Source organism: Hevea brasiliensis, chromosome 17 (assembly GCF_030052815.1).
Source record: "Hevea brasiliensis isolate MT/VB/25A 57/8 chromosome 17, ASM3005281v1, whole genome shotgun sequence".
Lineage (NCBI taxonomy): Eukaryota > Viridiplantae > Streptophyta > Magnoliopsida > Malpighiales > Euphorbiaceae > Hevea > Hevea brasiliensis.
This window is the reverse complement of record NC_079509.1, coordinates 17,309,938-17,337,901: the sequence shown is the minus strand read 5'-3', so window position 1 is coordinate 17,337,901 and position 27,964 is coordinate 17,309,938. Positions and strand designations below refer to the sequence as shown.

General features: G+C 32.9%; 1 protein-coding gene and 1 pseudogene across 1 annotated transcript; one reads left to right on the top strand and one right to left on the bottom strand.

The window, feature by feature from the left end:
• Positions 1 to 134: 134 nt before the first annotated feature.
• Positions 135 to 7,807, top strand: LOC110643183 (uncharacterized). Its single transcript, XM_058139577.1, has 7 exons — positions 135 to 567; positions 1,537 to 1,684; positions 3,087 to 3,278; positions 4,871 to 4,999; positions 5,990 to 6,159; positions 6,477 to 6,607; positions 7,514 to 7,807. Exons 1-7 carry the CDS (start codon positions 309 to 311, stop codon positions 7,589 to 7,591), a joined length of 1,107 nt encoding a protein of 368 aa, XP_057995560.1. The 5' UTR covers positions 135 to 308; the 3' UTR covers positions 7,592 to 7,807.
• A 786-nt stretch (positions 7,808 to 8,593) lies between these two features.
• LOC110643176 (WPP domain-associated protein-like) lies at positions 8,594 to 13,249 on the bottom strand (annotated as a pseudogene).
• Between the last annotated feature and the right edge of the window lie 14,715 nt (positions 13,250 to 27,964).

The window sequence follows — 27,964 nt, the reverse complement described above, 5'->3', positions numbered from 1 at the left end:
ATTTTCTTAAATAAACTGAAAATAATCCTAATTAAATATATTTTCATTTATATTATATGAATAAATTCACATAGTAGACGCCCAAGTTGACCCATGTGAATTTTAGAGATTGGAGCCAATTTCCAAAGCATTGTAAAATTAATCGCACGCTAAAAGTGCGAGTCTTTCCTATACAGACAAAAGGTTGTCTGATCGCTGACGTTGGCATTCGTCCTTAATCTTTATCTTGTCTTTCTTTCTTCTTCTTTCCTCGGCCCGAGACACACTCAGATCATAGGGAGAGGTGAGGTGTTCTTGTTTCCATTTCCATGAATAATTACATGCAAAGAAATGGAGAGATATGGGCATTTGAGAATGCTTCTAAACAAGAATTACAAGTAGCTCTAGCTAATGATCATTGTGAAAATGGTGATGGGTATGATGGGGTTGTTCTGGGTTTGGATGGTGGGACCACCTCCACTGTCTGTGTATGTATGCCGTTTCTTCCATTCTCCAAAACCCTTCCTAACCCTCTCCCTATGCTTGCTCGTGCAATTACTGGTTGCTCCAATCACAACAGCATAGGAGGTATAATTTTTAATTCTTCTCTTTTTTTTTTCTTAAAAATAAAGAATTCTTGATCGGAGGGTCTTTCTTTTGTAAATGTTCGATTATTTTTATTAGGTATGTAGTATATGATGATGTTCAGTTCTTAGAAGCTTTCTCAAATTTCAATGAATTTGATCTAGATGTCTTCTTCAATTGTTGAAATCAGTTGAAAAAATGGACTTGGCATTTCTTCAATTGTTGAAAATTGCATGTATTTTTTGGTCTTTCCTTGACCTTGTTATTGCTGGAGCTGCGATGACTGCAACAATCTTGGCATGTTGTCTCTTTTCTTGCCCATGATTTGTTTAGCTTCTCACGAAATAATTTGTAATTAGATCTTATTATCCTGCTGCTATTTTTCGTTAGCATTTTTTCTGTAGCTATTTTAGCTTTGTGTGTGTGTGATGGAATTCTGAACCACGGTAATAATGCAGGCTCGTTCTCAGGGTAGTTTTAAGAAACTTTTCCATAAGAATTTGTTGATTGCACAATGCTTGAAAGCACTCTTACCTGTTACTGATCTTTTAGCTTTGCCAATACTAACAGTGTTATTTTGATGGTCATATAATAAGGTCCTTGCGATGATAGATTGCAATGAATTAAGTAATCAAGTTGTTTTTCTCATCATAAATGCTTTCTTATAGGAATGAGAGTTCTTGGATTCTTAAGTTATATTGTGTACTACATCTTTGACTTCTTTGTATGAGTTTCAATGGGGAAAAAATGTGTTTTCTGAAAATTGGGGTATGAAAATCACTTTGCATGCTTTTAGTATAAGTTGTGTTGGATTTTTTCCTTTTAAACCTTTTTTCATGTAATTTTAAGAGTACATATTACCATGAATTTTATCTAAGTCCTGTTGTTAATGATTAAAAGTAACAAAGAGAGCAAAGAGTTATTTTGCTTTTTTGAATTTTTTAGTTATTGTCCATGTATCATATTCTACAGAATCTTCTGCCAGGGATACATTAGAAGATGTTATGGCTGAGGTCCTTTCAAAATCAGGTTCAAATAGATCTGCTGTTCGTGCTGTTTGCTTAGGCATTTCTGGTGTTAACCATCCAACTGATCAAGAAAGGGTTCTAAGTTGGCTAAGGTGATGTGGAAATTATGTAAAGTTTTTCTTTCACCGTAATAAGTAATACCACATTTATTTGAAGATTGAATTCTAAGACTAGTGATTATATAGTAGATTTAAAAATATGCAAAAAATTTTATTTTTATTTGAGCAGAGTCTGATCTCAGGGTGTAAGGACTTAAACTTTTTGCTTATGGGTGGTTTCTTCTTCTACATCAGCCCCAGCTCCATAATTTAGATATCCACCGTACTTTTTAAGCCTTTTTCTTAGAAGTTTGTTTGGGTACAGCAGCCTCTTTCAATGTATTTCACCCTTCTCCAACTACCGCTGCTTCCACACATCTTTAATAACACTTCATTTAGTAATTAAATTTCAGATGGCACTTACCATATTATGAGGAAAATGTGTTAATATCAGGTAATCAGGAAAATTCTGTTGGCACTTGCTATATTCAGTCATAATTTCAAGAGCATACAAGAAATCTTTATATAGATACTGAGAACTTTTCAGACTTAAGACTGATGAAGGTAGACCTGGGAGCTAGGTATTGGCTGGTGAATGAAGACTGTATTTATTTTAATAACTCAATTGAAAAAGTAAAAATCTCCTGACTGGCATAATCTGTTCTTTATTGACTACATTTAGTGATTTAATTGATAAACTAATAATTGAACAAACCATTAAGCCTGGAAAATCCAGCACTAACTAATCAAGCTTCTAAATGATAACCAAGATTTCAAAGTTCTTCAATCTGACCTTTCTTCACATATCATGAATCTGCATGAGGGAGGGGTTGGTCTTGATTTTATGAACTTTACGCTTGTAAAGGAGAGCCAAAACAAACGTGCATGGAACTGAAATACCATTAGATGATAACGAAATAGAATTTTGTTAAGAAAATAACTCTGTTTGGGAAAATCTAATGTCTAAGAAGATATGTTGATTCCTTTTATTTTGATGTCTGAAATCTCTCTCCCTCTATTCTAATTTTACTAAAATTGGAAACTGTTGGAGGCAACTTTTAACTAACAAACCATGCAAACTGAGGGAAAAAAAAAAAAGAAGACGTTTTGATTGCCATAGATGGTGAGATATATGGCATAGTGACACTTTGATGAAAAAAGTGGGTTTCCAAACCCGAATAATGGAATTTGATATGAACTCCTGCAAAATTTTGATTCATGTCATATTGCAATGCAAGAAATGGTGGTCGTTGAGGGCTCAAAATCACTGTTTTGTTGCTTTCATTCCTTGAAGAGTTCTTACGTTGTAGTGTTCAATGCCAGACATTTTTTTGTTTTTTGGTGCTGTAGATAGCACACATTTGACTGGTAGCTCTTATCTTTCCTTATCTTTTGCTTGTACCGTTGCATTATTGGTGGACAACTGGTGCTGAATCAGCTGACTTTATTTTCTCAGGAAAATATTCCCCAGCCATGTGAAATTGTATGTCCAGAATGATGCTGTTGCTGCTTTGGCAAGTGGGACCATGGGAAAGCTTCATGGATGTGTATTAATTGCTGGTACTGGGTGCATTTCTTATGGAATAGCTGAAGATGGTAGAGAAGCTCGGGCTTCTGGTGTAGGGCCCATCTTAGGTGATTGGGGAAGGTATGTAACTTCATGCTTGGTGTGTTTTAGTTCTATGCTTCAAGTATGAGACAGGATTTTGGCTTATTAATCATTTCTTAAACAATTGGTAGTTTTTGGAAATTTTATTGCCTGTTAGTTTTTGAAGAATAATATTGATGCTTTTACTCTAATGGTTCTTAATAATGGCAATTTATTCTAATATATCTTTATTAATCATATATTTTCTAAGATGGACTTCCAACATATGTTTTGAAAGTATTGTCAATAAATATCATACACGTGCAACCCGAAGGACAACAGTTTCTACATTTTTTTTTTAACAAAAAAATTGGATGATTGGATGTTCAATTGTGAAGGACTTGCTGTCATAATAGCATTTGATCTTGTTTCCTGAGTTTTTTTTTTTTCTTTTTTCCTTTTTTCTTTTGGGTTGATGATGAAAAAACAGGAAGTTTGCTTATTTCAGTGGTATTAGAAGGCCTTAAACTTGTTTTTCCCACTTCACATAAGTAGTGGAAGTGGCTTTCTGGGTCTGGATCTTAACTTTTTCTTTTTCCTTTTGGAATTTTATACCAGTACTCTAATTTGCCTTTATATGCTAGTGCTAGTGCTCAATTCTTGTTCATCTACCTTCATAAGAAGTGTTATTCAATGCCTTTCTTGGCTGTTCAGCTAAGAAAAAAAATTCTCGTTTCATACTGATTTCCCTTCTACAAAACAGTACACAAAATTACCACCTTGGTGTTTTTTCCCATATTTTTACAAATTCCATTTTGTTTTATTGTTGATATTTGAGTTTTGAGAAATAACACTGGAGCTTCTGTTCTGTTATTTGAAGAAAACTTTCTCCAAGCATTACTTTTGTTCTCATTCTCTCTTGTTATATTTTGTTTCCTTGAAAGTTTGCATATGTTAGGAGTAGAGAGTGACTTATTGATTCCTTATGGTTAATGAGGCTTTATTTAGAATGAAAAAAAAAGGACTTAAATGCTCTTATCTTTTTGTGATATGAGAAACGTTTGTTGCATCAGGACTTCTTGTTAATGACAAACCTTGTGCGGTGCAACCACATCATTATAAAATTATGGGTATCTGAAAACTACATTTTTTTTTCTTGTTGTGCTTAGGGAACTGCCATCTTTCTCTTATGTCCGTGTGCTCTGGGTTTTTGAATACAAGCCTAAGGATGCAACAAGGAATGGTTTTTAACAGGAATCAAGACCAGCATCTTTGTTGAATGTTGTAATGAACAATGAAAATTTTGAAACAAAAGGAGCCATTCTAAGTGCAGCTTCAAAAGTTAAACTAAATAAGGAACTTCTTGACTTGTGCTGCTCATTTTATGAAATATTGCATTCTTGCTGAATTTATGAAGTCCTGTGCTCCTAATAGAAAGTTTTCACAATTTTAGAGATCAGTATCTACAAACTTTATAACTCCGCATGTGTCATGCTTATCATATGATCCAAATGGACATGAAGCTTATGGTGGCAAATATTCATTTAGAATCTCCAATGGTATTGGAGTAACACTTAATTGAGTTGAGCTTTAGTTAACTTTATGGGCTTTAATAAAAAAATTCAATGATAGTGATGTGTGGTAATTTGCAGTGGCTATGGCATTGCTGCTCAGGCTTTAACTGCAGTAATAAGGGCTCATGATGGTCGTGGTCTACAGACAATGCTTACTGATAAAATTCTGAAGGCATTGGATCTTTCTTCTCCTGATGAAGTCATTGGGTATCGCTTTTTATACTCTTAAATCTGATTGTCAAGTACTTACTGAATAGTTGCTTTAAAATGTGAATTAAGCATGTCTGTCAAACATTTGAATATGCACACACACACACATGTTCAATGCCATTTTACACTTCATTCTTCTCCTGGAACTGAAACCAACAAAAATTTTCTTGGAGTCGCAAAAAATATGGAGTGGAATAGAATGTGGAATTGAAGTGACCTGGTAGAAAAATGAAATTGGTTTGTTTTTATTGTATGCTTATGAAGGATGGCATGATTGTGGACCACATACACCTATAAAGACACATGCAGAGCATCTTCTTGACAAGTTGACATATGAATCAAATCCTAAAAGATCTTCCTAGCTCCTCTCTTTTTCAACCTTATTGAATGTCAGTTTCAGAAGTGAACTGACAGAAGGCCAATTCCAGCTGTCAATATTTCGATTGAATGGATCAACCTCACTTTTCTTCTCCTAAGCCTTTTAAGTGGTAGGAGAGATCATTTTCACATAGGCTGTCTCTCTTCATACAGCATGGTTAATATCTATCTGATATGGTAGTCTCTAAAACCCTAAGTGTAACCAGATTATGGAAATATGCCTGTCGTCAATAGACAAAGTGTTTGATGTTGCAAAAGCAACAAAAAGCAGAAACAGGGAGGTCCTAATCTTTGTGCAAGCTACTGCTACACGAAACATGGTGCAATTTTTTTGGGAACACAAAAGCATTAATATTTGAACTCTCTTGAAGTCAGATTTTTGGAATTTGCATTTTTTCCTGTTGTGGTAAGCATGATCTTAGCTTTTGTTCTTGGAATATCTATCACAATGCTTTTATGGTAGGCATAGTTGAATTTAATGCGGCTCAACTAAGTATGCTTTGAAACATTTTATATTTAGCAGAAACCTAAAATCTGGTCATTGGCCAGCACCCTGAAGAACATGAATTGAATATAAGTTGATTGGTATCCTCTCACTGGGGATTTTAGGTGGACTTATGCAGATACATCTTGGGCAAGGATTGCAGCCCTTGTTCCAGAAGTGGTATTTTGTGCAGAAGCTTCTGATCAAGTTGCAAATAAGATCTTACTCAAAGCAGTCCAGGAGTTGGCTCTAAGTGTAAAAGCTGTTGTTCAGAGACTTGGATTATCTGGAGAAGGTGCCAAAATGGTCTTGCCATGCTCATTTGATTGTTACTTATTAGATCGACAATTTTCTTCATGGTCGTATAATTTCTTTTTGACTTTAAAGAATTTCTACAATGGATGTCAACCTTTTATGAGCTCAAAACAGTTGAAATATAGTCATAGTTAACATATTCTTATAGCCTTTATTATATCAATTTTCACTGCACTAGCTATGGTAGATAATGCATCAGCATTTACACTATAGGAAAGCAATGCTTCCAGCATGCATATTAGTTTTGCCTACTTTCATGGACTTCATCTTCTTCAGACACATCATTTTTGTTTGTAGATGGAAATGGTTCTTTCCCTGTTGTGATGGTTGGAGGTGTCCTTGAAGCTAACAAGAGTTGGGATATAGGAAAAGAAGTTGTGAAATGCATTCAGGAGTTCTTCCCTGGGGCTTATCCGGTTAGACCACAGGTTAGCAACTTTTTGCTTTTCTCACCATTAATGCAAACACTGATCTGGTTCCCAAACCAGCTTGTTTATGCAAACTATTTCTGAAGATTTAATGAAATGGATAAACCAGTAGTGGAGCCAGGATCTTAAAGAGGGGTGGGAATTTTTGTTTGGGGTAAACTACAAAAAGCTCCTGACATTAAGCAATAATCACACTTGCATGAATTAAATAGTCTAGTCCTTAACTTTTGAAAAAATATACACTAGGCCTTTTAGTACATTTTAGTCCTTCATATTTTAAGTTAAATAACTTTTTAGTCATTGAGTTTTCAAATTAAGCAACTTAATCTTGAAAAAATAAATGAAACAGAGACAAAATGTTATTGCAACTAAAAGATGGACTAAAATGTTTAAAATTAAAGATTAAGAACTGAAATACATGATACTTTAATACTCATTTCGTCCACTTTTATCTGTCATTTTTAATTAGTTTTTGTACAAAATTATCTGTCATTTTGATAATATTAAAGAGTATTAATTAATTTTTTCCAATTTTGCCTACATCTCTACTAAATACAATAACTATTTTTACAATTTCCTAAAACTAATCATATCTCTCTCTTAACTAAGTGAGATAAAGGGTAATTTAGGAAAATTAAGGAGTACTTTGATATAAGTAATTTAATTATTTTTTTAATTATTGTGTAAAAATTTTAAACTACAAATAAAAGTGAACAGAGGAGGGAATAGGACTAAATTATGGCGAAATAAGATGAGGATCATTAAACTTATTTTAAAAAGAAAGGACTTAAAAAATTTTAAGTTTTGCTAAATTTCAAGGGGATTTTGTAATTTGCTCATTTGTTAGTTTCATTCATTATAAGAGTGAGGTAACAATCTTTTTTCCCTGTAATTTGGATTCTTCAGGTGGAACCAGCTGTTGGGGCGGCTTTGCTGGCCTGTAATTTCTTCATGAAAGAATTGAAAGAGTACAACCATAGCTGACCCATGGCTGTGCACTAGACTACACGTTTTCCCCGTGCAATGAAAAATAGAGGAAGACTTCCTAAGAAATATATATATATTTTTTTGGGTGAATACAAATAAAAGTTTATTTCAGTGTACAGCAAATAGCATTTTTAAACAGTGCCCTTCAGCGTTCCTTGGAAGGACTATTTAAAAGAAACAAAGAATAAATCAATTGCCCTTTAGTCAAATAAATAGACCTGATGTCATTGGTCTATGGTTGGGTTTCATTGGCCTTCTGGACTCGACTTCCGGCCAACCATAGACCTGATGTAACAGAGCTCAAAGGATACGGGGAAAATGAAGCTGTTTTCAATTGACTAGCATCTTTTTTCTTTCATTGACAGGAGGAAAAATATGTACATTTTATGCTTAACCTATAGAATAGAATAGGACAAAGCTTGACACAGGAAAAAAAATTGCCAATGTGTATTTTTCTGGAGGCAAAGGAGCATCCCTTTGCTCCTACTTATCTACATAAGCAACTCAAGTGTACAAAAAATAAATAAATAAATAACAATTGTGGTTCATCGATGCAATCCTGTACGGAAAACTAAATAAAAAAAGGCTATCCAAGTTGCGCACCCTGTATCGTTGTAGCATACCAATTCATTTTACATGTCGGACCAAAAGATTGGCAAATGGTAATATCTTCTCTGGCTAGACTGCGCGAAAATTCTTAGCAACAGTGTTTTATAGGATATCTACTTGCAAAAAGCACTTCTAGATAATGCTGTGGTCAGAAGATTCTGCAGCAGTACCCAAAAAAATTGAGCAGTTCTATCTGTGCAACAAAAGGAACAAAAGGATCTGCGGAGAAGTTACAAATTTTCAGTAAAATCACCAAATATGTGTAAATAACTCTCAGTTTGTTCAAATGTATAGAATGCCAAGTTAGATGGCAGCTCAAGACAGAAGCGTGAAACCAATGAAGCCACTAATTTGGAAATATTACCTTGCCAAAAAATTGATTAAATTGGTTTAACCAGATTCTCCACTTAATTCTCTTCTAACCAACTTCAGAATTTCTATAATCTGTAACAATCAAAATGAAAGACTTATTGAGTAGATGGATTTTATTTTATTCTCTAAGAAAGAGAAAACTAATATAAAATTTTAACATATACATGGCATTACACCACTAGTGAGATGCATAACCACAAAGAAGATAAGTTCTAGTAAATGGCCACACAAAGAAAACCTACTATTAAGTTTTCCTAGGTTGACATGTGCAGAGATTTTTATTGAAGTATTTTTATCAATAATTTATATTTTAAAATTTAGTAATCCTTTAAAAATATTTAAATTCTATTTTCTAAAATATAATATCCCAAAATTTATAAATAAAATTATATAAAATATATATTCTTATATTTAATTAATAAAATTTATAAAATAATTTAGCTAATAAGTACTCAATGCATATAATCCGACCTGATAAAAACTTTATATGGATACTAATTATCGAACTTGTCCTGTTAGGTTAAGGTTGGATACCTACAAATACTACCCACTACCAACCCTAGAAGTCAACCATACAAATAGACACAAGTTCATGCACAAAAAATAATTTACAATTTCACATACATCATTAATGTAACCAACAGAAAGAGATGCATCTTACTCCAGGATAGTGTTGCAATATTGGAGAATAATGATCCATTGCTATGTATATCTTTTCAAGAAGGCTTAGAAGAGCATCCAACTCGTCACCTAAAAGGTCAACCTGAGATTCAAGAAAAAATCAGTTAAAATTTTGAAAAGACGCGCTACACACACAACTAACAAGTAACAATCACAAATATTTGCAAACATTAAAAAACAGTGAACCAAAAGATGAAGACTCCTTTTTTTTTTTAAATTAAAAAAAAAAGAGAGCAATATATTAGTTAAGAATACACTAGATGACTCATTATACATAAACAAGAAAAGTCACATTTTCATTAAATAAGACAAACTAGAAGTTTGCAGTAGAATCATTTCACAAAATGGGGCAAACTATGTCAAATATGCCACTATCATACAAAAGGATCACTTTCAGTTCCTTATACTTGCTTTTTAGGTGATGGAATTCTTTTTGAGACCATAAAGTCAAACTGAAACACATCAATATACATGACATATAATATGTAATTTTTGGTATACCTCAACTTCAGCCTTTTGAAGGTCTGAACACCTCCTTTCAAGCCTCTGCTTGTACAGAAACCCTGCCTTTCTAAGTCTGTTAGCTTTCTGAATGAGAGAACTCAACTGAGAGCTCATAGTTTCCAACCTGGAAAAGAAGCCACGGAAATGTTATGGTTTTTGTATCAATAAACTAGTTAAACATCGCCTCAACAAACTTTTAATTGGCTGTATAGTTAAAGCTGAAGATGGAATTCAAGAACTGATAATTAAACAAAGATGATTAGAAGACTAGAAAGTGGAGGTAATGGAGTGGAGGCTAAAAGAAGATAAAATAGGCAAAGTAACTTCAAAGGCACGGCATCATTGTCAACTTGCATGCATAATTATGAAAACCCGCAAATAAGAAAGTAGACATGCAACAGACCCAAAAGAAAACATTAACATTCTCAAGTAAACACAAAGTGGAAAATATAGATATGGAAACCAGGTGCAAAAGTACTTAATTTACTAAAAGGGTCATCAATGGAGAGCTGTCCGAATGGCGTTCACTAACACATTAAATCTTGCAAGTCAGGACAAATTGGTGTTGTTTACATTGCAAATATCAAGAACAATCAGCAACTACATAAACATTAAGCATTTTTCTTGGCAAGCTTGCTTTCAAGAAAATTAATTATTTTTGAATCTGGAGGCAACAATCATGATCAAATATGGTAATCTATCATAACACAAATTTTAATATAGTGAAGATTTGAAACAAAATTCATCGCCGAGCTATTCTAACTATGCCAGTAGCCAAACAGCAAATTGAAGACAGCATATTCATAATTTTCTACACAAGAAAACAACTCATGTTAAGTATACACATAACTCTAACATTAACAAAATGAATAGAGCACAGATCAAAAGAAATCTTTGTCTCTCATAGACACAACTTATTTAGCCAGAAATCATTGAGAACACAAATCAAGATTTAAAGCAGGAGATTCTGAGCTACATCCACTATTCAACTTGTTCAAGTCTCTGGGAGTTAATGGATGTCAAGTGCAGGTAACATGAATTAAATTTACGTATACCATTTCCATCTCCCTTAACCAAGGGAGAGAAGTCACTCATGTCACAGTCGACACATGTATGAATGCATAAGGTTTGCAATTGTATGTAGAACAGGCATCCTATGAAACTTAATCATCTGGAGTAGGGGTGGCCAGGGTCCGGTTTCGAATCAGAACCGAACCAGAACTGTTTCGGTCAAAACCGGATCGAAACCGGTCAAAACAGAAACCGGCTTCAAACCGGACCAAAATCGTCATTCTATGGTTTGAAGCACACTTTTCCCCTCAGCAACTTCTTTCAACTTTTTTGCTACTATCTCAAGCTGCTCTCTCAACTTGGAGATCTCCCCTTTATCAATTTCAATTGTCTCCAATGCCTTGACCAAATCACCTTTGACAATTTGTTATTCTTCATTATTTGTCAACTCTAATATCTGCTGCTGAGTTGTCTGAGACCTTAAATTACCAAGCTCCTGAGAAATTAACTCAAAGTTCTCCTTCTCTTTGGCCAATGCCCCTGCTGTTTCTTGCACCAAATTGTCCTTTTCTTCAATCATCGCCTTAAGTAAGATCATCTTTTGCTCTATTTTTTCTCTCTCTGCAATATGCAATCTCAATTCCTTTTCTTTTTCCAACACTTGCATCTCAAGGGATATTTGCATTTCATTTTCATTAATATATTTCAGGTTCACGTTGCCAGCTTTCTCCTCAGCTTCCTTGAAGGATTCTCTAAAAATAACTTCACATATTCCTTGCATGATGATGGACTCTATAAATGAATCTTCAATCTCTAACTTAACAGCAGGCTCAGCATTGTGTGTAGCTTCTTTGAATATGATTTCATAGATTCCACGCATGATGTGATGCTCCATATCTAACTCTTGTATGAAGCTTTTCATGTGGTTGAACACCTCCTTGGGAAGAAATTTATATAGATCATCACTGATTGAAACTTCAATGTGTGCATCTTCCATAACACATTTAAGATCGTCAAGCATTCTTGACAATTTTTCCTCAGCAAATGAGTGTTGTAGTATTTTCTCTGCAGCATCAGAAACTTGTGAGGAAAGGCATTTAATTTGCTTTTTCTTATCCATGAGCAAGTTTCGTAGTTGCTGATTTTCTAAACAGAGTTGTTCCAGTCTATCCTTCAAACTGTCTAGACAGTCTCCATTGTTACAAAACAAAGGCACTTTCTCATTTTCCATAAGGATGTCATCCAATTTTAGAATGACCTCCAGGATCTTTTTCCTCAATGAATCAAACTCCTTATCCTTCCTTACTGGCACAGAAGAACCCCTTCGCTTCATGTACTTTCTCTTCAAACTGAAAAATTCTTCTGTCATTTGTTGCACTTTTAACTCATGGTCTCTCTTCATTCTAGTCATCTCAGCCTTGCAATAACTAAATAATTCTTCCTTTGAGAAGTGCTTTAGTTGTGCATAATCCATATATTCTGGAACAACAGTTAATGACTCATCATGTTTGCCATTTTCCTCCCAAAGTGAAGTTGATGAAACATGATTAAATGAAGCCTTTCGGTGCTCCAAGGAACCATGTGAAATTAAATGCCCACTTTGAGGAACAGAAAATCATTTGGAGATGGCATCTAATTCCCATTGTAAACTTGAAATCTCTTTGATCTTTTCAACACAATTTGCAATTTCACTTCCATAAGATTTAGCATTTTGATCCCGCAATCTCCGTTCAAACTCTTCTTGAAGACTCAGAAGACAATTCTTGACCACCATTCCTTCAATTTTGGCTTGAAATTCTCTCTCCTGCTGCCAGTCAAAGAGTAATGACTTAGACAAGCAAACTATATCTTCTGCATGCACATAGATAGATTCCAAAGTAGTTCGAAGACCATCAAATGCCCTATCCACATCAATACACTTGTCAGGCATGATCTCCTGTAGAAAACCGCTCAATCCTTTCAACTCAGAACCTGAACCCTTCCTCTTAATCTTGTCAATTTCATTCTTGAGCCTTTTAAACTGCATTTTAGCTGCAAATTTAAGGTTGCCCAAAGAACCTTGTAATCTCTCATGATCTACCATGCCATTTGAATGGGTGGAATAAAGTCCATATTTTCTACCTTTTGGCTCATGGCACATCATTGAACACCTCACGCATTCATTGTCATCTGCACCCACATGGTAAAGATGTAATGTTTCTTTTAATTTAGCCATCTCTGATTCTTTCAGAGCAATCTTTTCAGCTGCCTCCTGCGCAACGGCACATATCATACCCTTGACAACTGAGTCACTCACCATTCTTGACACAGTCAACCGATCTTTTATATCTTCCCAATAAGTGTCAAAATCATGAAGGATGTCCACACCCAGATTCCCAACCGATCTTTTATGTCACTGTGCTGCATTATACCGCTGTTGCATGATCTGACACCAAAATCCATGCTGATTGATGTTTCCAAAACCTCTTGACTCTCCATATACTTTCAATGAAACACAACTGGGACCAACCAAAGTTGCAATGCAGGAGAAAAAGCTAAATTGCCCATGAATTTGAATAACAGCTTCTAAGTCATATACTCCACGCCAAAAAAAGAAAATCTGCCAAATTATAAAGTAACATAAAACTAAATTGTAAGTAGGTGACCCAGAAAATCAACAATCAGACAACAGCAACCAAAGGACTATAATTTTATTTACTAAATTTGTAGCATATAAAATATAGAGAGCGTTAAAACTTTTCATCTGACTTGACAGTTGATACCCAGGAATAGCCCCCAACAGAGACCGGGAAAAAAAAAAACCCTGCATTCTCAACAACAGGGGAAGTAACAATACCAACTGAATTAACAATGTAGCTCAAATGACCAAAAAAAAAATAAAAAAAGAACTCTAAAGGAACCAACACAGAAAATTAGAAAATTGAAATGCAATTTTGTTTCCTTTTTCATCCATTTTCTCAGCTCAAAATGTAACTTCAAGTGAAAAAAAAAAAAAAAAAAAAAAAAAAAAAAATATATATATATATATATATATATATATATATATATATATATGGATTCTATTTTCCTCACCCATTAATCAATTCTATTCATATGGGAATCAAATCAGTATAATATTAGCTTGCAAAGCATAACTTATAATAGAATTAAAGAATCTTTAAGAGATGCCAAATTCCAATTAATAATACTAATTAATCATGGACATCAACTAACTAGTTTTCCTTTCTCTTGGTCAGTCTTGTCTCTTTAATAGGATGGGATCCAATGAACAAGTTTGAATATTTTTGGACAACTAATTGAGAACTTCCATTGCAAAATTTAGTCACAAAGTGAACTACCTAAACAAAAATCCAATTAGTTAATCCCATAGTAGAATCCTCTTATAAGAACGGTTTAGCATTATTGTTAAATTTATTTTTTTTAAAATTTTTTTTAATATATTAATTAAATGCTATTAAAAATCAATTCAAAATTAGATTTGACACATTCTAGTCATAAAGAATTCCAAAAGAACAAAATAATTTTTTTAAAAGGACTTTTTTTATCTCAGAATTTCAATGCCAACCAACCAAAATGATTTGAAGGATTACTTAACTCCTAATTTCTTTCTTTTTTTTTTAATTATAAAAGTCCCCAAATTTAACAAATTAAGTTTTAAGTTCTTCAAAATAGATTTCTTTTTTTCTTGTTAAATGTAATTTATCTAAATAAGCTCTTTGATAATCATTATTTGATTATAAATATATGAAAGTTAAAGTTTTTAATATATATTTTTAAGTTAAAATTGGCTGAGGAAATTGCATATAAAATTATATAATGTTTTTCTAGTGAGATTTATATTTAAAATTTAAATAAAAAAATAAAAATAATTACAATTCTATTAAATTAAAATATATTTACTACATCAAGTACCAACTTTAGAATGACTATATATAAATTATCTCTTAATTATATGGAGTGGCTTTTATCATAATTTGCTTATTAATTTGGAGGAAAAGTCTTATTTTTCTAGTGTTGATCATATATATTTTGTGAGTCATATTCCTTATTTTAAAAGCTCATGTATGATTTATTTTATTTTTCAAAATTATTAATTACAATTGACTGTCTTTCTCATATTGTTAATTATGTGCTTTTTTTTGTACGGAGAAAATATCAACAAATTAGACTTAAAAACAAATTACATTGAATTGAAAATATATATATATATATATATATATATATATATATATATATATATATATTATATGCATTAATTATATACAAATGTGATTAATAAATAAATATTTATGTTTAATTTTTTTAAAAAATATAATTTAATATCCTTTTAATTAATTTAGACGACTATATATATATTAATAATAATATTTGTTTATATATTTTTTATTAACATATTTATTTGAGTGCGGAAAGTTCAATGGCCAGCATCATTTTTTTTTGTTCATGATATTTAGACTGCTACGCTATAGAGAGTTAAAGTTATATCTCTGCTAATAATTTAAATTTTTAGTATAATAGTAAGCGCTTAATTTTACTGTTGGTATCAAAGCATAAATCAAGAATTTTAGTGTTGGGAAAATTATTGGCACTAACACTCTATTTGGATACAAGGAAAATGGGAGGAAAGAAAATAAATAAGGAAAAATAAATTGAGATTAGAACTTTTTCTTGTTTGGAAATGAAGAGTAAATAAGGGGAGGAGGAAAAATAACAAGAGGACCCTTATTTTCTTATTGTTATTTTCTTTCCAATTTGGAGAGAAAATAATAAAAGTGTGAGATTATACATCAAAATTATAATATTACCCTTTTATAAAGTTTTTTGTTTTGAAAAATACATGAGATAAAATTGTAAATTTATCATAATTTTATTTTCTCTCTTTATTTTCCTCCATTTTTATCCAAACAAGAGCAAAGAAAATAGCAAAAGAAAAATATTCTTTATTTTTTACTCTTTCTTTTTCTTCCCTCTAAAAAATTTCCCAAACAGAATGTAAATGGAATAGTTCAATTGGCCATCATTCTACCCAACTTAAACTTTTGACATGATATTATTATTACTAAAGATTTTGAGAGTAAATTTCAAATTTTAATCAATCAATGTAAATTCAATTTAACTTATTAAAAAATTTAGTAAACAATGAATCCAATCAATAAAAATTGATTAAAAATAGTTAAAGAAAACAAAAATATCATAATTTGGATAATGGAATAATGCATATCCTACTTTAAATTTTTAATATTATAAGCTAAATATTTAATTGCTAAGCTATTAATTTAATCACAGATTGAGTGTAGTTTCAAATTAAATTTAAAATATTAATTTTTTTTATCTTTTTAATATTTCAAAATTTTATAAATGAAATGGAATTATCCAAATTTTACTTTTTGACCTCATAGATTGTTAAATAAACACTTTTTTTGTTAAATAATCTTTATTAAATAAAAATAAAATACAAATTTAAATTATAAAATTTTATATTGCTATATTTTTATATAAATAAATTACTTATAAAACAATAATGTTGGATCAATTGCCATGCGAATATGAATCTTTGTTTTTTTAATAATCATTACAATAATTAGTCTCTAAAATTTAAATTCATCAAATTAAATGGCCATTTCTTTAAATTATTGAGCAATCATCTGTTAGTTAATAGTACATAATTTTATAGAAACATAATAGACAAAATTTTAATTATAATATAATACATATTGCATAAACTTTTACTTTTATTTAATATAGATATATAGATAATAAATAATTTTAGTTTGTATATAATTTCATCATTATTACTTATACATCTATTAAAAAATAAACTTTTCTACAAATTAAATTAACTTAGACTCCATTTATTTCACAAAAAATATTTTTTACATTTTTTAGCATTTTAGGTACTCAGTAAAATAGGTTAATAAAAATATTTTTTTAATAAAAGAAAAAATTAAGCTATTTTTAATAAAAATAACTTTAATTTTTTTAAAAAATTATTTTATAAATTTTAACAATATTATTAAAATGAGAAATACTTATATATGTGGAGTAGTCAACAAAAGCAAGAGAAGTTTGCATGTTGCTGGTGTGGGAAGACTAAAGAGAGCAAAAGCACTGAAGTTATATTATAATTATTATTGGCAAATATAAATTATATATATTTATTAGTTGAACTGAATAAAAATAAATAAATTTAAGTTGAATTGTATTTTTTTATTATTGAAAATTATACAAATTATTAGATATAATTTTAGAAAAACATTTTATAATTTTTCTCAAGGTACATATAAATTACCTTATTGTTTCCCAATAATGTTTGTAACAACAAAAAAAAAAAAAGGGGAATGGGACTTTGGCATGTGACAGTGGATTTCCACTGTCACATGCCAGCTTTTTTTAAAAAAAAAAAAAATAATTTTCAAAAGAAAAAACCGGAGGAGGACCCCCCCAATTTTCTCTCCTCTCCCTCTCCTTCACTCTCTTCTTCTTCTTCTTTCTTTTTCCGGTGACCGGACGGCGACCTCCCAAGCAGCTCCGCACCAGGCCGGCGACGGCGAGAGCCACCAGAAATGGCGGCGAGAGAGAGAAAATGGGCGCACAGTGGGCAGCGGCTTTCCGGCGCGATTCCGGCTTCATCCGACGTCCGATCGAGGCGATTCAGGTGGCGTTGGAAAGCTTGTTCCGAGAGCTTTCTTTTGATACCAATTTTGCAGCAAATGGAGGTCGGATGAGTGAGATATGGAGGAGAGAAGTTTCGAGTTTTTCAAGCTTTTTCGTCAGATCTACGACGATCCGACCGTTGGATCGACGATCCGAGACCACCTATGGACTGAGGAAGAGGAGAGGAACATGGTGGTATGATCAGATCCGGCAAATGTCGCCGGCGACCGGCGGCCGGCCACCGTGCGCGGTGGTTCCGGCGGTGGCTCCGGTGAGCTATAGAGATGATTCAACTTTCAGAGGCTTCCTCATAAATTTTTGGAATTTTTGAGACACAGATAAACTTCGGGTAAGACAATTTTTATTATTTCTCTGTCTGTGGAGCATAAATACAGTGTTTCTTAAACAGGAAAAATTGGAGAAAAATTCTAAGAAAAATATATGATGAAAGTAAAATTATTTGGAGATATTCTATGGTGTTTGTTGAATTTTTGAGTGATTGTAGAATATTTTTGAAAAATATAGATGGATTTTAGTTAGATTTTTAGCATATGGGCATATAAGATTATTTGAAATTAAGATAATTAAATTTTATATAATTGATTGAAGCTTGAGGATGGAGGTTTAAATATGTGAATATTGAATTGGGTTGAATTAAGAATATATTAGATGTTGGAAACTTATGGAGTCGTGTAAAATTCTTGAATAAAATATTCATGGGTGATTAGAAAATTTCAATTCATTTTGCAATAGGCTTATAATATTATTAAGGACCGCGGGGCAAAATTTTAGAATTTTTAGAGCTTGTTTGAGTGGATTTTTGAAAAATGTCAATTATAGGGACTAAAATGTAATTTTTAAGATTTTGAGTATTGTCTGATTTGGAGGGCTCAGGAGGGGCCATGTGATATTGATGAGATGTGATTGTGGAAATTGAGATTTTAGAAGTGTTATTTGAGCCTTTTTGCAGTTTGGGTAGGTCCCAGGTATAGGGAAAACTCTGTCGGATTTCCGGCATGAATTAGGCTGTCTATTGCCTCTTTAGAGTTTTATCTTAACTTAGTACTAACAAATTTATAATTTAATTATTAGGTGATCGAGGTCAGCTATTTTTCTACATCCAGCAGCCACAATAGTCGTCGGTGTACTGTGAGTAAAATATAAATTTTAATTATAATTTCACTATTATTATATGTTCAAGTATGCTCATGCATCACTTATATGCATATATCTATGTAGATAAACTTTAGGCACGATTTATGTTGCATTCGTAACTGTGAAAGTGCCATGTATGTTGTTGTGGTAATTTGGAGCAGTGTGCGTGCGTTGGCGTGCGTGTGATGTGGTGTGGACTATGGATAGGACGGGTAGACACGGCTTGAGATCTTCGCTGGGACCCGATCCTTCGGGCTAGACACGGCTTGAGTTCTTCGCTGGGACCCCGATTTGGTTATTAAGTGGAAGTCCGAGCTGAGTTCTTCGCTGGCACAGTTGGAATTAAGAGAGCTGTATAGGGGATCAACTCTCATATATATTATGATTGATATTACTGGGTGCGTGAGTGCTCCAAATTACCTTTTTGATGTTATGATGTGAATTTATTGCTGTTGTTGCATTTCACTCTACAGGATGCATTAGTTTTAGATAGTTATAGAGATTATGGTTAAAATTGATATTTTACTCTCTGAGTCGAATGCTCACTCCTGTTCAATATTTTTCCAGGCCTCAGGAGGAGTTATTTTATAGAGCAACCTGTTTTCTTCCTCGCAGGTTTAACGTCAATTATTTAATTGTTTTACTATCTTTTCTAAATTTAAAAATCTAGAACTCCGCATGTGTTAGTAATAGTGTGGACCTTATTAGAAATTGTGTTAATTTAAAATTTTGAAATTAATAAAGGAAGATTTGTATGGTATTTAACCAGTTTGTAAATAAGGTAACAGGGTTGAGCTGGGCTCCCCTGATTTTAGTTTTCTGAAAATTTCTGGGTTAAGTTGGCTTAAAACATAATTATAATAGTTTAATTTAAATTATTTTATATGCATATTGGGCCTAAATTGTGGGCCTGGTTATGGATTTGAGGAATAGTTAGGCTTACTACGGGCCTCGGGGGCTTTAAGTTGGCCCAGGTCCTAGTGTCGGTCCGGCCCATAGGTTAGGTCATGACAAATATAGTATCAGAGCTTAGGCTCTAGATTCATGGGAAAGAATATACTTGCGAGTGTAAAAGGAGTCTTGTTAGGATGTTACATGCGGAGTATAGGATTCTGTTTCGTCTTTTTCTGTAATTCTTTATTTCTAGATTCTGCGTTATAGCTCGGGAAATATAAAAGTACCTCAATTAGTGTCTTGATTTTCGTGGAGTACACAGAAATGTGAAATAGATTTAGTAGACATGTGAGGTCTATCATGAGGATACGAACTCCAAGAAATGTTATATTTTTATCAGTATGGGTTTAAATGGTGTGCCCATTACGTGTAAGGCACGAGTACATAAAAGTGAGTCTTAAAAGTACAGTTGCCCCAGATAAGGATGAGGATACCATCTTTGGCGATCATCGTGAGATGACCCAGTCAGAATAAGTTTGTGATAATAGAAGATTCAGGAGAGATAAGAAATTAGGAGACCTAGTTTGTCAGGACGTATCATAGTAACTATATAATGTTCTCGATGTCTGCTCTGTAAGCTGCAGTTCTGATGCAAACATGAGATTATTGTGTAGAGCTGCGTGCATCCCGTGGTGCTCCATAATGAGGGTGTTTGAGATGGCTTCGCTTTGGTACGATTATGCGAGCGAGTTCTATATTTGCAGAGGAGTTGGGAACTCCTGGTTAGGGGTCTAGAGTTAGAATATTGAAAGGTCACAGTTGGGTGATAACTAGAGTCAGTGACTCAGTTACCCTAGCATGAGCTAGAGTCACATAAAGAGTTGCCATCAGACCAGAGGTTTCGGATTAATTGTAAAGTAAAGGTGACACTTATAGAGTGAGATCATCTAGTCTTTAGCATGGAATTTTGGATCGTTTTTGCAGTATGGCAAACATTTTGCTTATAGCTTAGTGAGAATAGTATACCTTGTGTGTATCAGTATGGAATAAAGTACAACCCTACTACCGAGGGAAGGTCAAAATTGTGAATTGAAGATTCACAGAGCCATAATATGATAGGAGAGTCATTGATTTGACATGGTTTAGGCAAGGTGGTAAATGTAGTACCTTTGTTGCAGCAAGTTAGAGTATAGTCCTATCTTTTCAGAAGGGATCGAAAGTTATTACTAATAATAGTGCCCCAGATGGGACTGTAGAGTGTGGTAGAGAGTAGTTGGCTCGGGTATTCTGCAGAGGATACAAGTTTCATTATAGGAATCATATATAATCAGATCATGATGGATGTAAATCCTTTGAATTGGATGACGGGTTTGGGTGCCCGAAATCTTAAGTTTTGGCGAATTGAGTAAAAAAAAAAAAAAAAAAAAAAAAAAAAATAAAAATAAAAATAAAAATAAAAATAAAAATAAAATAAATAAATAATAATAATGATAATAATAATAACAAATAAATAAAATTACTGCAGAATCAGTTCTCGAGGTGGTAAGGGTATTATGTAAGCTAAAGGATAAGAATAGAAATCATACGATAAAGGTATGACTGCAATTTCCTGAGTTCCTTTCTAACTTCATATTGTTCAAAACAATAGTATAATCTAATTATAATAGTGTTAAGAGAAATAAATTAGCGAAGATAAATTACAGAAGGCCAATGGATAGAGAAAGTGCAGAATAAAGGTTTGGACAATTGATTGCAGATGCAATATAATCTAAATACCAGTGGAAGTACTAGCTAGAGTGGTCAAAGGACCAAATCTGAGTAGCATAGATATGTGATAACGTGGTAGAGATTCTGAAAGATATAGTTAGCAGGTACAACTGTCATGTTAGGGAGAAGAATGAAACCAGGGATAAAATAGTCAAGTTCTATTTTGGGTAAAACGAAGGAAATAAACAGAAGGACAACCTGAAGAGCGCATAATAAAAGGAATAAAGTTAAGATATAGGGTAGGCTAAGTGTTATTCTTGGCAAGGTGAATGACAAGGATGGAAAACCCAAAATGGGACCACATAAGTGAGAATAGTGATGGAGATATGGAATCTAGGAATGTGATACTCATAGCATGATATAGCTGAGATTGTGACAGGGGCTAAAATATAGAGCTTGGAGTTACATGATTGGATCATACTTTATTTATTCCCTATTTCTAAAGTGAAGTGGATAGTAATAGGGCAAGATTCTTTTAACTTGTTAACAGTATCAAGAAGATTAGGCGAGGAATACAATAATAATGAGCAAAAAGTAGAAGGTGTGCGATGATATTGCGGACTATCTAATTAGGTAGAGAAAGAGAAGCTAGTAAGCAGTAAGTTGAAAAAAAGTCAGTCTAAGGGATCAAATAAGTATGATGAGTGGAAAGAATTATAGATAATGACACATAGGCTTTAGGTTAAACTTTTGAGATAGTGAGAAGGTAGTTAGAGGTTCGTTATGAATGTCAGGCAAACATTTTTAGTGTGATCAACAGAATCACTTTGTAGTGAAGCAATAACGACAGGACAACAGTAGGGGTAGAATGAGAAGTGACAAGTATAGGTGGTTATAAATCACTAGAAAGTTCAATGATCAAATTAATGACCATAGCTAAGGGTGGAATTAGTGTTGGAAGAATCTATTAGTAAGAGAAATCTTTCAGGAGTTAACAAAAGTTAAGGGCACAATATAAATGATAATAGATATGAAACATAGGTCGAGTATAAGTAAAGTTAATAAATTATAAAATATTATGTCAGGAAGGACAATGGTACGGTAAAGGGTTCATGCAGATAATACCTTATAGGTAGAGCACAATTGTGCTAGGAGATAATGAAATTTGGAGAGAAAAACCAAGAAACATAGGTTAAACATTATTATATGGACAATCGAGCATAGTTGAATATAAGAGAATATTTTTCTTTCTTTTCAAGTTTAGCTCGTGTTTTTGATTCTAGAGCGTTATATAAGGAGCAGAGACTGAGGCAAGGAGACCTAGTTATTTGAGATTTTGATAGGCACTAATTCATATACAATTTCCTGATATGAGAATAACAGTAAGTGCATACCTAGTGTTAAGTATGAAAGGACGATCAGAGTAATGACAGGAGTTAAATTGAGTTAGCTACTAAGGCTTGCGACTGTTTTAAACTATGAGCTAGATGAAGTACTATTTATGGATGAGTTTCAATAGATGAAATTGTTGCTGATGGGTAATTTGAGGTTGAAGTTTAGAAAGCTATGGGCAGTTTATGTGATTATATTAAGGAGAATGAACACGTGAAGTATCTTGTTTGGAATTAAGGCATGACACATATTTCCCACAGCCGTGTTAGTTCAGATGGAACTTATAGTTTATGGGGCTCCTATTCATCCAGGATAAGCAATTTCCTACTAAGGCTGGTAGGGAATGATAATATTCTGATAGTTAAGTTGGAAAAAGGGGATACAAGAAAAATTTTCTATGGTTAATTATAAGTGTTACAAAAGGTGAAGAATGTGCTAGTAGGAGAAAATCGTAAGGTAAGAATTCTTGAAGTAACAGAACTAATAATCAAGATAAGACTAAGAAATAAAATGAAAGTTAAAGTTGATGATGGGATGGACATTCTTGAAGGAAAAGGTGTAAGGATGAGATAGGACTGAAATTAAGGAATAAGTACAGCAGGTTGAAAAGATATCAACAATACCAAAAATAGGAAAGGGAAGTGGATAAGATGCAAAGGACAGGAAGAAAGCTCGATAGAGCCAGTTATAATGATGAGGATAAGGAGGAATAGGTATGCTAGGAACACACTAAGGGATGTTTAAAATAAGTTATTATGAGATGATAGATTAAAGGAGTAGTGGAGTCTCGATCTGAGTGCCAATGTGTCAGAAGTAGGCCACATACTAAGAAGCTAAAGGAAGAAGTCTAGATATTTCCATTTGAGAGAAGGAGTGAGAATCGATAAAGTCGCATAGATTGAGTTGTCAAGGAATATAAACACTTTTGTTACCTAGAAGGAGAGACCCAGTTCACTTTCCAATATTGATAAATGATACACTTGGCCCTTGGAGGAGACTCTACCTGACTAGTTACATAAGATGGATAGAGGTTAGTCTAAGTACCTTAGTAATGACACAAAAGAGATTAAAAATTTGAAGTATCATGGGAGTGAGAAGATTTATAGGTATTGACCACTGAGGTCATAAGAAGAGTAAAGATCTCGAACAAGATGCCTAGATTAGGTGCTACAGGAAAGCTACTCATAGGATGCCTTAAGATAAGGAATATAAGTCATGTTTTGGGGAAACAGAGATTATTGAAATAAAGGGATGAGGACTGAAGTCACTAAGAGACACGTTAGGGCATAATAAAAGTGAGGTAAGTGCCAAAGTTAATTAAAGTTATCAGAGATCAAGTCGAGAGTAATAAAGTTATAATGAATACCTGAGATGTCAGAAGAATGGTCAGTGAATAGTCAAGAGATAAGAGCATCTCTAGAAAGAGATGATGACAAATAGGATACTGTAGTAGAATCAGAGAGCGGTAGAATATCATATATGATATATGAAGAGTTTGAAGAATAAATGTTTTACCAATCTCTGCATAGCTAGAGGAGTAATGATTGCACTTGTTCTAATAATCATCTTTTCCTTATCACTTGTTTATTCGAAAATTCGAGAACGGATTTTTCTTAAAGGGGGAAGAATGTAACAATAAAAAAAAAGGGGGGGGGGGATGGGACTTTGGCATGTGACAGTGGGTTTCCACTGTCACATGCCAGCTTTTTTTAAAAAAAATAATAACAATAATTTTCAAAAGAAAAAACGGGAGGACCCCCCCCCCCCCCCCATTTTCTCTTTTCTCCCTCTCCTTCCCTCTCTTCTTCTTCTTCTTTCTTTTTCCGATGACCAGCCGGCGACCTCCCGAGCAGCTTCCCACTCGGCCGGTGACCCTCCGGCGACGGCAAGAGCCACCAGAAACGGCGGCAAGAGAGGGAGGAGAGAGAGAAAACGCGCGCACAGTGGGCAGCGGCTTTCCGGGGCGATTCCGGCTTCATCCGACGTCCGATTAAGGCGATTCAGGTGACGTTGGAAAGCTTGTTCCGAGAGCTTTCTTTTGATACTAATTTTGCAGCAAATGGAGGTCGGATGAGTGAGATATGGAGGAGAGAAGTTTCGGGTTTTTCAAGCTTTTTCGTCAGATCTACGACGATCCGACCGTTGGATCGACGATCCGAGACCACCTATGGACTGAGGAAGAGGAGAGGAACATGGTGGTATGATCAGATCCGGCAAATATCGCCGGCGACTGGCGGCCGGCCACCGTGCGCGGTGGTTCCGGCGGTGGCTCCGGTGGGCTATGGAGATGATTCAACTTCCAGAGGCTTCCTCATAAATTTTTGGAATTTTTGAGACAGATAAACTTCGGGTAAGACAATTTTTATTATTTCTCTATCTGTGGAGCATAAATACAGTGTTTCTTAAACAGAAAAAATTGGAGAAAAATTCTAAGAAATATATATGATGAAAGTAAAATTATTTGGAGATATTCTATGGTGTTTGTTGAATTTTTGAGTGATTGTAGAATATTTTTGAAAAATATAGATGGATTTTAGTTAGATTTTTAGCATATGGGCATATAAGATTATTTGAAATTAAGATAATTAAATTTTATATAATTGGTTGAAGCTTGAGGATGGAGGTTTAAATATGTGAATATTGAATTGGGTTGAATTAAGAATATATTAGATGTTGGAAATTTATGGAGTCGAGTAAAATTCTTGAATAAAATATTCATGGGTGATTAGAAAATTTCAATTCATTTTGCAATAGCCTTATAATATTATTAAGGACCCCGGGGCAAAATTTTAGAATTTTTAAAGCTTGTTTGAGTGGATTTTTGAAAAATGTCAATTATAGGGACTAAAATGTAATTTTTAAGATTTTGAGTATTGTCTGATTTGGAGGGCTCAGGAGGGGCCATGTGATATTGATGAGATGTGATTATGAAAATTGAGAATTTAGAAATGTTATTTGAGCCTTTTTGTAGTTTGGGTAGGTCCCAGGTATAGGGGAAACTTTGTCGGATTTCCTGCATGAATTAGGCTGTCTATTGCCTCTTTAGAGTTTTATCTTAACTTAGCACTAATAAATTTATAATTTAATTATTAGGTGATCGATGTCAGCTATTTTTCTGCATCCAGCAGCCACAATAGTCATCGGTGTATTGTGAGTAAAATAATAATTTTAATTGTAATTTCACTATTATTATATGTTCAAGCATGCCCATGCAACTTATATTCATATATCTATGTAGATAAACTTTAGGCACGATTTATGTTGCATTCGTAATTGTGAAAGTGCCATGTATGTTGTTGTGGTAATTTGGAGCACTGTGCGTGCGTTGGCGTGCGTGTGATGTGGTGTGGACTATGGATAGGATGGGTAGACACGGCTTGAGATCTTCGTTGGGACCCGGTCCTTCGGGATAGACATGACTTGAGTTCTTCGCTGGGACCCCGATTTAGTTATTAAGTGGAAGTCCAAGCTGAGTTCTTCGCTGGCACAGTTAGAATTAAGAGAGCTGTATAGGGGATCAGCTCCCATATATATTATGATTGATATTATTGGGTGCGAGAGTGCTCCAAATGACTTTTTTGATGTTATGATGTGAATTTATTGCTGTTGTTGCATTTCACTTTACATGATGCATTAGTTTTAGATAGTTATAGAGATTATGGTTAAAATTGATATTTTACTCTCTGAGTCGAACGCTCACTCCTGTTCAATATTTTTCCAGGCCTCAGGAGAAGTTATTTTATAGAGCAACCTGTTTTCTTCCTCGCAGGTTTAACATCAATTATTTAATTATTTTACTATCTTTTCTAAATTTAAAAATCTAGAACTCCGTATGTGTTAGTAATAGTGTGGACCTTGTTAGAAATTGTGTTAATTTAAATTTTTGAAATTAATAAAGGAAGATTTGTATGGTATTTAACCAGTTTGTAAATGAGGTAACAGGGTTGAGCTAGGCTCCCCTGATTTTAGTTTTCTGAAAATTTCTGGGTTAAGTTGGCTCAAAATATAATTATAATAGTTTAATTTAAATTATTTTATATGCATATTGGGCCTAAATTATGGGCCTGGTTATGGATTTGAGGAATAGTTAGGCTTACTAAGGGCCTCGGGGGCTTTAAGCTGGCCCAGGTCCAAGTGCCGGTCCGGCCCATAGGTTGGGTCATGACAATGTTAGATAGATGAATGTGTACACAATTATTAGTAGAAATGTTCAATGTATTTAAAATAAAAAATTAATTAGAATTATAGAAAATTAATACTAATTAATTATCAATATCATAACAATCAAATTATATATATATATGCATTAAGCTTGGGATCCACAAAAGGTCAAATCAAATCAATTTTCAAAAAAACTAGACCTATATAGAAAATACATTTATAATTATATTTAAATATTTTAATTTTAAAACATACATTTCAATATTTAATATTACAACCATTGTAATTAAAATCTCAAAATTAATTTAAGAGATTTTAAATTTTTCCAACTAAAATAATAATTAATAAAAAAAATAAAAAAATATATAATCAATGTATTTTATTGTGGATAACAAAATGAACTATAAGATTTTGAGATCTGGATATAATTATTCTCAAACTTAAAAGTGGAGATATGCGATCCAAAATTAAACGTTTAGATATAATTATTAATTAATAAAAACATTTGACTCTTTCTATCTAATTGACTTTGGATAAGTAAATTAAAGTAATAAAACTTATTGATAAAGGTTAAAAAAAAATCTCTTATTTTATTTATAATTTTACATTATTAAATCAACCTATCGTTCTATGTCTTTTAGTGCACTTTATTATAAATATTATGTTTTTATAATTTATGAATAAATTTATTTCATATATATTAAATACATTTATATCAGTCCATTCGTAGACTCTTTTTCATATGAGCTTAAAGGAAAGCATAAGTATTAATTAGCCACATAAATAAATATTGATTTATGATGTTCGACAGTAAGTGACTGATTATAAATATACTTTTAAAAGAATTTAGAATTTAAATTTCATTTATTTTAACATAAATTTAATGATATATTTATTATAATTATTATGTTTGATAATTATGTTGTCCTATTTTATTTTAATTTTAATATATATTATTATGTATAATTTTAAAAAAAATTATAAAAAAATTTATTTTTTTATAATTTTTTTTAATAAATTCCCCAGGAAAACTCAAAGTAGGATTGATAACGAGGCGAGTCGAGGGTGGGATTACTCCCTCATCCCCGCCTTACAGAAGTTGGGGGTCGGGTGGAAAGTTCCTAACCGAGTAGCGGGACAGATTTCCCCATGAGTAATTTTCATTTTTTTTAAAATTTTTATTTTAATTTATTAATATATAATATAAATTTATTTATTAAAAATAAAATA